At 39.5% G+C, this 12,549-nt stretch overlaps 1 protein-coding gene across 1 annotated transcript in view; it reads left to right on the top strand.

Annotated features, from left to right (window-relative positions):
* Positions 1-313: 313 nt before the first annotated feature.
* The window catches only part of LOC117748385 (elongation of very long chain fatty acids protein 6-like), a 12,556-nt gene continuing 320 nt past the window's right edge, over positions 314-12,549 (top strand). Inside the window, exons 1-4 of the mRNA XM_034558079.1 lie at positions 314-657; positions 7,371-7,502; positions 8,514-8,665; positions 8,756-12,549. The exon at positions 8,756-12,549 is cut by the window's right edge and continues 320 nt beyond it. Of these exons, the coding sequence (XP_034413970.1) occupies positions 563-657; positions 7,371-7,502; positions 8,514-8,665; positions 8,756-9,189 (813 nt within the window). The 5' untranslated portion in view covers positions 314-562 and the 3' untranslated portion in view covers positions 9,190-12,549. The remainder of the gene's footprint in view (positions 658-7,370; positions 7,503-8,513; positions 8,666-8,755) is intronic.

Below are 12,549 nucleotides of genomic sequence, written 5' to 3'. Positions count from 1 at the left end.
AAAAACACAATGTCAAAATTTGAGGATGAACGTTAAAGCCTATTGACCTTATTGACCTATGCAGAGTTCTTTTTACAGGGTACTATTAGATTAAATATAACTTTATGTTTTTGTTTGTTTGGCTATATCTCTGCACTATTGTTTTGTTTGCTTTTTCCCATCTCTGTCTCTCTATATATATATATATATATAAAATTGTGCCATATCTGAGCCCTATAATCTTGTTAACCTGAAGCGTTTGCTGCGTCACAGCTTTAATTCTGAAAGTCCCAAACCGGAAGCGCATCGCTTCTTCTTCCGCTAGCTTGCCGGCGGTGAGGAGGAGCGAGAGGCGGTGAGGAAGTGCGTCCTCCCCGGACTCCAACCGGCGACCATCCAGCTCCTGTCAGCTGGAGGAGATAAAGGAGCGGCGGTCCGGCTGTCAACCACCCGTCAGAAGGCCGGTGCGGCGCGGTCACATTTACGGGGAGAAACGTGGAAGAAAAAGCGGATTAAATTTAAAAAAAATAAAATAAAAAAAAGAAGAGAGAAAGAAAGAAAGAAGGTGAAAGAGAAAGAGAAAATGAACGCGACGGAGCTCACGGCCCCGCCGGCGGAGTACGACTTCGAGCGGCACTTCGACGAAATACGAGCCTTTGAATGGATGCAGGAGAACTGGTATGTATGCACACGACCACCAGCGTATGTAAAACAGACATATAATAATGAAACGTGTCCGTCCTCCCCTCCCGTACATGCTGTACTCGGGCCTAGAGGAAGGGGGGGGGGGGGGGGTCCCCCCTTACCGCTTTAATTCAAACGTCCTTGAGGGAGACTTCACCTCCCAGAGCTCCCTTTACTATATATATATATATATATATATATAACATAAATACATGCTAAATATACACGTACCTCTGTCTGCTGCCACAGATAGGGTGTCATCTTAAATACACTTAAAGAACTAATATAGGTTGTCATCTTAAATACACTTAAAGAACTAATATAGGTTGTCATCTTAAATACACTTAAAGAACTAATATAGGTTGTCATCTTAAATACACTTAAAGAACTAATATAGGTTGTCATCTTAAATACACTTAAATAACTAATATAGGTTGTCATCTTAAATACACTTAAAGAACTAATATAGGTTGTCATCTTAAATACACTTAAAGAACTAATATAGGTTGTCATCTTAAATACACTCAAATAACTAATATAGGTTGTCATCTTAAATACACTTAAATAACTAATATAGTTTGTCATCTTAAATACACGTAAAGAACTAATATAGGTTGTCATCTTAAATACACTTAAATAACTAATATAGTTTGTCATCTTAAATACACTTAAAGAACTAATATAGGTTGTCATCTTAAATACACTTAAAGAACTAATATATGGTGTCATCTTAAATACACTCAAAGAACTAATATAGGTTGTCATCTTAAATACACTTAAATAACTAATATAGTTTGTCATCTTAAATACACTTAAAGAACTAATATAGGTTGTCATCTTAAATACACTTAAATAACTAATATATGGTGTCATCTTAAATACACTTAAAGAACTAATATAGGTTGTCATCTTAAATACACTTAAAGAACTAATATATGGTGTCATCTTAAATACACTTAAATAACTAATATAGTTTGTCATCTTAAATACACTTAAAGAACTAATATGTTGTCATCTTAAATACACTTAAAATAACTAATATATGTTGTCATCTTAAATACACTTAAAGAACTAATATAGGTTGTCATCTTAAATACACTTAAAGAACTAATATAGGTTGTCATCTTAATACACTCAAAAACTAATCTAGTTTGTCAAAATAACTAATATAGTTTGTCATCTTAAATACACTTAAAGAACTAATATAGTTGTCATCTTAAATACACTTAAATAACTAATATATGTGTCATCTTAAATACACTTAAAGAACTAATATAGTTGTCATCTTAAATACACTTAAAGAACTAATATATGTTGTCATCTTAAATACACTTAAAAACTAATATAGTTGTCATCTTAAATACACTTAAATAACTAAATATGTTGTCATCTTAAATACACTTAAAGAACTAATATAGGTTGTCATCTTAAATACACTTAAAGAACTAATATGTTGTCATCTTAAATACACTTAAAATAACTAATATATGTTGTCATCTTAAATACACTTAAAGAACTAATATAGGTTGTCATCTTAAATACACTTAAAGAACTAATATAGGTTGTCATCTTAAATACACTCAAAGAACTAATATAGGTTGTCATCTTAAATACACTTAAATAACGAATATGTAAAATATGTTGTCATCTTAAATACACTTAAATAACTAATATATGTTGTCATCTTAAATACACTTAAAGAACTAATATATGTTGTCATCTTAAATACACTTAAAGAACTAATATATGTTGTCATCTTAAATACACTTAAAGAACTAATATGTTGTCATCTTAAATACTCTAAAGTAAATATATGTTGTCATCTTAAATACTCTTAAAGTAAATATATGTTGTCTATCTGCTAAAGTAAATATATGCTAGAGCACAAAGGTTAATTGTTCTATGAACTCGTTGTCGATCCGTCTCCCGGCAACAAGGAGACTCGTAGGGCGGCATTTTTGTTTTTGTGCGAGACTGAAACTACAGAACTAAAATCCACAGAGAGTCATCCTCATCTTCCTCATCTTCCTCATCTTCCTCCTCTTCCTCATCTTCCTCCTCTTCCTCCTGCAAAACCTCTTCTTCATCCTCCTCATCCTCATTCTCCTCTTCTTCATCCTCCTCATCCTCATTCTCCTCCTCCTGCTTCTCCTCATCTTCATCATTCTCATCCTCCTCCTTACCATCCTCCTCCTCCTTTACTTAAACGTATATATATAAATATATACATTTATTTATATATTTATTTATATATGTATATAAATATATACATATATAAATATATACATTTATTTATATATTTATTTATATATATAAATATATACATATATAAATATATACATTTATTTATATATTTATTTATATATATATAAATATATACATATATAAATATATATTAGCTTTTTTATTGAGATTGATTTCTATCATAAAAGCAGAATAAATCAAATAAATGGGTTGTGACCTTTCCTCTTATATATATATATAGTGTGTAGCTTTAAGTGGTTTGACTTCATGCCCCCCCCCCCCCCCCCCCCCCCATAGTATTAACTGGGTCAAGCAGCATCCACTCGGCTCAATCTGGATTAGTTATCTGGTTTATTCCCAAACAGCCTCACTGATGTGTTGCATATTTAAAATAAAATTCCTTTTCCTTATCTCTTTGGGGAGTTGACCTCCGCCGCTTCGCCGACATTTATTTCCGCCGTCGCCTGTTAATTAAAATAAAATACGTGTTTGTTTGGTTTTGGGCGATAAGCCGGCGGAGGGAGAAATGGCCTCGGAGTCTAATCTGATTATGAATGAGGGATGAGCGGCGAGCGGCAGGACGACGGGTTTCAAACTTACGGTTTGGGGAACGCAACGCGTGTTCAATGCCGCCGTCCGGTCCGCTCGGCCTCACCGTCTCTTCGTGTAACAGCTCCACGCCGCGCAGGTGATGGAGGTGGAGGAGGTGGTGGAGGTGATGGTTGTGGAGGAGGTGGTGGAGGTTGTGGAGGTGATGGTGGAGGTGGAGGAGGTGATGGTGGAGGTGAGGGAGGTGGTGGTGTAGGTGATGGAGGAGGTGGTGGAGGAGATGGAGGTGGTGGAGGAGGTGGTGGAGGTTGGGGAGATGATGGTGGAGGTGGTGGTGGAGGTGGTGGTGATGGTGGTGGAGGTTGTGGAGGTGGTGGTGATGGTGGTGGTGGTGGTGATGGAGGAGGTGATGGAGGAGGTGGTAGAGGAGGTGATGGTGGAGGTTGTGGAGGTGGTGATGGTGGAGGTTGTGGTGGTGGTGGTGATGGTGGTGATGGAGGTTGTGGTGGTGGTGATGGTGGTGGTGGAGGTGATGGTGGTGATGGTGGAGGTGGTGATGGAGGTGGTGGTGGAGGTGGTGGAGGAGATGGAGGAGGTGATGGTGGAGGTTGTGGTAGTGGTGATGGAGGTGGTGGAGATGGAGGAGGTGGTGGAGGAGGTGATGGTGGTGGTGATGGTGGAGGTGGTGATGGTGTTGGTGGTGATGGTGGTGGAGGTGATGGAGGAGGAGGTGATGGAGGAGGTGATGGTGGAGGTGGTGGAGATGGTGATGGTGGAGGTGGTGATGGAGGTGATGGAGGTGGTGGAGGTGGTGGAGGAGATGGAGGAGGTGATGGTGGAGGTTGTGGTGGTGGTGGAGATGATGGAGATGGAGGAGGTGGTGGAGGAGGTGATGGTGGTGGAGGTGATGGAGGAGGTGGAGGTGATGGTGGTGATGGTGATGGAGGTGGTGGTGGAGGTGATGGAGGTGGTGGTGGTGGAGGTTGTGGTGGTGATGGAGGTGGTGGAGGTTGTGGTGGTGGTGGAGGTTGTGGTGGTGGAGGTGATGGAGGTGGTGGTGATGGTGGAGGTGGTGGTGGTGGAGGTGATGGAGGAGATGGATGAGGTGATGGTGGAGGTTGTGGTGGTGGTGATGGTGGAGGTGGTGGAGATGATGGAGGAGGAGGAGGTGGTGGAGATGATGGAGATGGAGGAGGTGATGGAGACAATAAATGGAATAAAATAAATAAAACAATCTTTATTTCCCCTCGCGTATAATGCCTATTTCTTTACACAAGACAGTCTTATACTGGTTTAAGGTTGTCTAATACTGGTTTAAGGTTGTCTAATACTGGTTTAAGGAACTATAATACTGGTTTAAGGAACTATAATACTGGTTTAAGGTTGTCTAATACTTGTTTAAGGTTGTCTAATACTGGTTTAAGGAACTATAATACTGGTTGTTTAATACTGGTTTAAGGTTGTCTGATACTGGTTTAAGGAACTGTAATACTGGTTTAAGGTTGTCTAATACTGGTTTAAGGAATTATAATACTGGTTTAAGGTTGTCTAATACTTGTTTAAGGTTGTCTAATACTGGTTTAAGGAACTATAATACTGGTTTAAGGTTGTCTGATACTGGTTTAAGGAACTATAATACTGGTTTAAGGTTGTCTAATACTGGTTTAAGGAACTATAATACTGGTTTAAGGAATTATAATACTGGTTTAAGGTTGTCTAATACTTGTTTAAGGTTGTCTAATACTGGTTTAAGGAACTATAATACTGGTTTAAGGTTGTCTGATACTGGTTTAAGGTTGTCTGATACTGGTTTAAGGTTGTCTAATACTGGTTTAAGGAACTATAATACTGGTTTAAGGTTGTTTTAATACTGGTTCAAGGAACTGTAATACTGGTTTACGGTTGTTTTAATACTAGTTTAAGGAACTATAATACTGGTTTCAGTTTGTCTAATACTGGTTTAAGGTTGTCTGATACTGGTTTAAGGTTGTCTGATACTGGTTTAAGGAACTATAATACTGGTTTAAGGTTGTCTGATACTGGTTTAAGGTTGTCTAATACTAGTTTAAGGTTGTCTAATACTGGTTTAAGGAACTATAATACTGGTTTAAGGTTGTTTTAATACTGGTTTAAGGAACTATAATACTGGTTTCAGGTTGTCTAATACTGGTTTAAGGTTGTCTGATACTGGTTTAAGGTTGTCTAATACTTGTTTAAGGTTGTCTAATACTGGTTTAAGGAACTATAATACTGGTTGTTTAATACTGGTTTAAGGAACCCTAATACTGGTTTAAGGAATTATAATACTGTTTTAAGGAACTATAATACTGGTTTAAGGTTGTTTTAATACTGGTTCAAGGAACTGTAATACTGGTTTAAGGTTATTTTAATACTAGTTTAAGGAATTATAATACTGGTTTCAGGTTGTCTAATACTGGTTTAAGGAACTATAATACTGGTTTAAGGTTGTCTAATACTGGTTTAAGGAACTATAATACTTTTTTAAGGAATTATAATACTGGTTTAAGGTTGTCTGATACTGGTTTAAGGTTGTCTATTACTGGTTTAAGGAACTATAATACTGGTTTAAGGTTGTTTTAATACTGGTTCAAGGAACTGTAATACTGGTTTCCGGTTGTTTTAATACTAGTTTAAGGAACTATAATACTGGTTTCAGGTTGTCTAATACTGGTTTAAGGAACTATAATACTGGTTTAAGGTTGTCTAATACTGGTTTAAGGAACTATAATACTGGTTTAAGGTTGTCTAATACTGGTTTAAGGAACTGTAATACTGGTTTAAGGTTGTTTTAATACTAGTTTAAGGAACTATAATACTGGTTTTAGGAACTATAAAACTGGTTTAAGGAACTGTAATACTGGTTTAAGGTTGTCTAATACTTGTTTAAGGAACTATAATACTGGTTTAAGGTTGTCTGATACTGGTTTAAGGAACTGTAATACTGGTTTAAGGTTGTCTAATACTGGTTTAAGGAATTATAATACTGGTTTCAGGAACTATAAAACTAGTTTAAGGAACTGTAATACTGGTTTAAGGTTGTCTAATACTTGTTTAAGGAACTATAATACTGGTTTAAGGTTGTCTGATACTGGTTTAAGGAACTGTAATACTGGTTTAAGGTTGTCTAATACTGGTTTAAGGAATTATAATACTGGTTTCAGGAACTATAAAACTAGTTTAAGGAACTGTAATACTGGTTTAAGGTTGTCTAATACTTGTTTAAGGAACTATAATACTGGTTTAAGGTTGTCTGATACTGGTTTAAGGAACTGTAATACTGGTTTAAGGTTGTCTAATACTGGTTTAAGGAATTATAATACTGGTTTCAGGAACTATAAAACTGGTTTAAGGAACTGTAATACTGGTTTAAGGTTGTCTAATACTGGTTTAAGGAACTGTAATACTGGTTTAAGGTTGTCTAATACTGGTTTAAGGAACTGTAATAGTGGTTTAAGGTTGTCTAATACTGGTTTAAGGAACTATAATACTGGTTTAAGGTTGTCTGATACTGGTTTAAGGAACTGTAATACTGGTTTAAGGTTGTCTAATACCGGTTTAAGTAACTATAATACTGGTTTAAGGTTGTCTAATACTGGTTTAAGGAACTGTAATACTGGTTTAAGGTTGTCTAATACCGGTTTAAGTAACTATAATACTGGTTTAAGGTTGTCTAATACCGGTTTAAGTAACTATAATACTGGTTTAAGGTTGTCTAATACTGGTTTAAGGAACTATAATACTGCAGTATATAATATTGGTCTAATACAGTTTTGAGGATCACTGAAAATAAAACTTTTAACACGATTGTATTCTATTTGACCTCATTAACATTCCTTGTCCACGTGATAACTGTCCTTCACGCCTGTTAATGCTTCTTGTGGCTCGCTCTGCAGGAACAAGGCCTTCATGTTCTGCGGCCTGTACGCCGCGCTGGTGTTCGGCGGGCAGCACTTCATGAGGGAGCGGCCCAAGCTCAACCTGCGGCGCCCCCTGGTGCTGTGGTCGCTCAGCCTCGCCATCTTCAGGTGAGTCCCGGTGGGAAAGGATCGCGTCGTTGAGGCTGAAGTTTGGGACTTCGGAGGCTTTTGGACATTTTAAACGTGATGTTTTGTGTTTCGGCACGGACCGAATCAGTGTTTAGTCTCCAAGGCCGATTAAAAGGAATGTTTTTAAGAATAATAATGTGCAGAATATCCAACAAGGTCACCTGAAAATGTTTAATAGGAGGAGGGCAGAATTTAAAGTTTTCTTTTTAGAGGGTCTGGTTTTGTGCAAACGGTTTTAATTGGGTGCAACACTTTTTTTATAAACTGATCCTAATTTTAAGCTTCGATTTGGTAGCTTTTCCTCACGTAAGCGATGTGTTCGAGGACCGTCGGAGAGATGACAATCGGATGATTACGTCCGCTTCTACAGCTTCTTGCTACGATGCATTGTGTGATATTTTGCGATACGGTCTTGGGGTTCAGAGGGTTTGGATCTCGATCCCTCTGAATGTACAAATATTACAAGGTCACAGATACAAAGATTTTCAAGGGTCCTTGAACTGAACGTGTTATCCAGATGGTAGAGAGGTTGTGTTGGAGGTTTTAATGTGTTATCCAGATGGTAGAGAGGTTGCGTTGGAGGTTTTAATGTGTTATCCAGATGGTAGAGAGGTTGTGTTGGAGGTTTTAATGTGTTATCCAGATGGTAGAGAGGTTGTGTTGGAGGTTTTAATGAGTTATCCAGATGGTAGAGAGGTTGCGTTGGAGGTTTTAATGTGTTATCCAGATGGTAGAGAGGTTGTGTTGGAGGTTTTAATGTGTTATCCAGATGGTAGAGAGGTTGCGTTGGAGGTTTTAACGTGTTATCCAGATGGTAGAGAGGTTGCGTTGGAGGTTTTAACGTGTTATCCAGATGGTAGAGAGGTTGCGTTGGAGGTTTTAACGTGTTATCCAGATGGTAGAGAGGTTGCGTTGGAGGTTTTTAACGTGTTATCCAGATGGTAGAGAGGTTGCGTTTGAGGTTTTTAACGTGTTCTTGCCCCCCTGCAGCATCATCGGAGCCCTGAGGACGGGATCGTACATGCTGCACATCCTCACGAGCAGCGGCTTCAGGCAGTCGGTGTGTGACAACAGCTTCTACAGCGCCCCCGTCAGCAAGTTCTGGGCCTACGCCTTCGTTCTCAGCAAGGCCCCCGAGCTGGGTAAGGCCCCCCCCCCCCCCCCACCAGTTTGTTGTTGTTGTTGTTTTTTTGTTGTTGTTTGTTACAGCGCCGTTGTCTTTCCTCCCCCAGGCGACACGATGTTCATCATCCTCCGGAAGCAGCGCCTCATCTTCCTGCACTGGTACCACCACATCACCGTGCTGATCTACTCCTGGTACTCCTACAAGGACCAGGTGGCGGGCGGCGGCTGGTTCATGACCATGAACTACGTGGTTCACTCGCTCATGTACACATACTACGCGGCCCGGGCGGCCGGCCTGCGGGTGCCCCGTCCCTGCGCCATGATCATCACGGCCACCCAGATCCTGCAGATGGTGATGGGCCTGGCGGTCCTGGGCCTGGTGTACCGCTGGATGCACGAGGTGCGCTGCCCGTCCTACGTGGACAACATCGCATGGGGCTCCCTCATGTACCTCAGCTACCTGGTCCTCTTCGCCGTGTTCTTCTACAGGTCCTACCTCGGAGGCTCCTCCTCCGGGGACAAAGGGGCCAAGGCAGAGTAGCGGTGCGTCCGGTGACGGTGAAGCGTGCCATAGGTAGAGCCACAACCAGCTCACGGGTTGGCGCTCCGACCTTATTTTCACTTGACTTAATTTTTTTACAGGCGTCTGTAGCTCGACATGGTGACACGTTTACAGATTCAGAGCAACGGGCGGACTCGCTAGCTCTGTTTGGAGCTCATTTAAATATTTAAAGGCACAGTGCGGACCGGTTCAGACTCGCTAGCTCTGTTTGGAGCTCATTTAAATATTTAAAGGCACAGGGCAGACTGGTCTGGAGCTCATTTAAATATTTAAAGGCACAGGGCGTACCGGTTCAGACTCGCTAGCTCTGTTTGGAGCTCATTTAAATATTTAAAGGCACAGTGCGGACCGGTTCAGACTCGCTAGCTCTGTTTGGAGCTCATTTAAATATTTAAAGGCACAGTGTGGAGCGGTTCGGGGGATCTATCAGCAGAAACGGAAGATAACGTTCATAAATGTGTTTTCATTAGTGTATAATCACCGGAATCGAAGAATAGTTTTTTCGTTATTTTAGGATGAACACATCGGGCTCGGGAGGCGGAGTCCACCGTGTTGCACCTCCATGTTTTTTCCTACGGTAGCCCAGAACGGACAAACTAATCTCTGACTTTGATCATTTGCCATTTGATGATTCAGTTGGTTGCAATCTGCAAACAAACCACTAGGTGCCACAGAACCCGACACACTGTGCCTTTAAGAAGATGAATTGGGGAATAACGTCGTCCTTGCCGCACTTATATTATCGCCTTGTGACTCTTGACCAGTAAAAAAAAAAAAAATACGTATGAGGGCCAAATGTTTGTTTGTCGTAACCAAAAAGTGATCATGCTAAAAAGCTCTGATTTAATGGACTTTATAATTTTTTTAAGGTACAGTTCAACATGTTGCGTTGTTAGCTTAGCATAAAGTCGTGAAGTGGGAGGTTTTATGCTTAAGTGGAAACAAACAAAAAAACTTTAAAAGAACTTAAATATTTGACCTGTAATTAATGGAAATAATGAGTAAAAACGATAACTGATGGTACGTTATAACGATATCGCGATGTGTTCAAATGTAATCTTGTCAAATTTAGTTTTTTGGGCGATTAGATCATCTGAGATTTCTAATAATTTATTAAAAACTAAAGTACATGAGATTAATTGTTTAGTTTTAGTTTTTTTACTCTTGTATCAAGAATCATGTCATTTCACTCCTAAAGTTCTGGTATCGTGACATCAGTACAGAGACGATGGTACCAGAGCTGTTGCAACAACAACAACAACAACAACAAGGCTTCAGAAAGCTGAAACTCCCCTAGAATCAAAAACTGTCTTTTTAATTTTTTCTGTTCACGTGCGAATAAAACAAACAAGATAAAACGTGTTAATTAACGAGCGGCGCTAGCTGTTCCCCTCCACTTCCTGTCTTTATGCTAAGCTAAGCTAACAACGCTCAGAATTACCCAAAATGTTGAACTCTCCTCTTTATTAAGAAAAGGGAACAAAGACTTCATAATGCACTGAATGAAAGAAGGGTGTTTTCTAATGTTTAGACACACACACACTCACACACACACTCACACACACACACTCACACACTCACACACACACACACACACACACACACTATACGTGGCATTTTAAACGTGTGGGTCTGAAACCTGCTCATGAACTACACACTCTCTGTCTTTCCGTCTTTGGCGTCGGCCGACGCACACTGTTTTCCAAACGAGGAACACTTGACGATCGATCGGTCACGTTCTCCACGTGCGCTCTCGCCACACGTGCACTTTGACATCCGATCCGAACACATTCCTCGGCCGTCCAGAAGAAGAAGAAAAAACACCGGTTGCGTAATACGTTGTTTAGAGTATCAAGTCCTCCTGCCGCTCGTCCTTTCTGTTTCTTTTGTTTAAAACAACAACAACAACAACAACAACAACAACAAGATGTTTACAATCTGTGCACACGTTGCCTTCTGCAGCTCACCTGAGAACTTACCCCCCCCCCCCCCCCCATGTGCGTTCGTGTCTGGATCTGTTTTATGAACCTCTGAGGAACCCCACATCAGCTCTTATCGTAGTACTTATCGTAGTACTTATCGTAGTACTTATCGTAGTACTTATCGTAGTACTTATCGTAGTACTTGTACTGCAGATAGACTTCAGTCGGTTATCTAATAACCTGTTCTAGAATTCTCGGTCAGCGTTTGAAGCACAAGAGGTTTATTTTATTTTGTCTAACAGACTTTGAGATAAAAGAAAAGGTAAAAAAATATATATAAACTACGCTTCCAATCTTAAAGAGTTGAGAAGTTAATTAAAGTCTAAGTGAACACAAATGTGAGTTCATGTTGATTAAAATGTACGATAACTTCATTTTACCACTAAAGTAATGGCACGTTTCCTTTCTGGAGGAAAACCGGTGAAGATGTTTAAATCTGGAAGTCACTGGTAGTGGGGAAGGATTTATGAGGATGTTAAGTATCCAGTATTTCACCAGGGATATATATATCTATATATATATATATATTAGTTAAAGTTTGGGAGCTTTAACGTCATCCTCCTGTACTTGTACACTTCTGTTCGTCCTCTTTTTTCCTTGTGTGCTGTAATCCAGATTATCATCCCCCATCAACACGGATCTATAATAAAACGTTAAACGGGGCCACACCCACTGAGCTGCTAACGACGACGTGTTTGTACATAATGAGAATCTATTTATTTTCTATACGTATTCCTCCAGCAGATCTGAGGTTCATTCCTCTTTTATTGGGGTTGTTTCTCTCCGTCCACATGTTTGGTCGGTCTGGTGAAACTGTATGGAAGCCCATTGGTGTGTAAAAACTAAAAATAAGATGAAAGTTTGGTGTGAGAGTAAGAAATATCCCCACGGTAACTCATAGTTATGAGATACAAAGTCACAATTATGAGATACAAAGTCATAGTTATGAGATACAAAGTCACAATTATGAGATACAAAGTCACAGTTATGAGATACAAAGTCACAATTATGAGATACAAAGTCACAGTTATGAGATACAAAGTCACAATTATGAGATACAAAGTCACAGTTATGAGTTACAAAGTGATAAAAGGCGCCGTTGAAGCACACTCAAATTGACTTTCTATCTCATAATTTTGACTTTCTATTTCATAAATATGACTTTCTATCTCGTACATATGACTTCTATGTATTAGTTGACTTGTTGTTGAACACATGACGTTCTGCCGCTTGGTGGGAGGAGCCGACGTTCACGAGCTGCCAGAGCGCCTTTAAATAAAGAAAAGGGACTTTTTGTTTTATTGGACCTCAGTTTGTGGCGTTGGGATATTTTCACCACTTTTAAATCTATAAGTAT

This window comes from Cyclopterus lumpus, chromosome 19 (genome assembly GCF_009769545.1).
Source record: "Cyclopterus lumpus isolate fCycLum1 chromosome 19, fCycLum1.pri, whole genome shotgun sequence".
NCBI lineage: Eukaryota > Metazoa > Chordata > Actinopteri > Perciformes > Cyclopteridae > Cyclopterus > Cyclopterus lumpus.
This window is presented reverse-complemented; position numbering and strand designations above follow the sequence as displayed.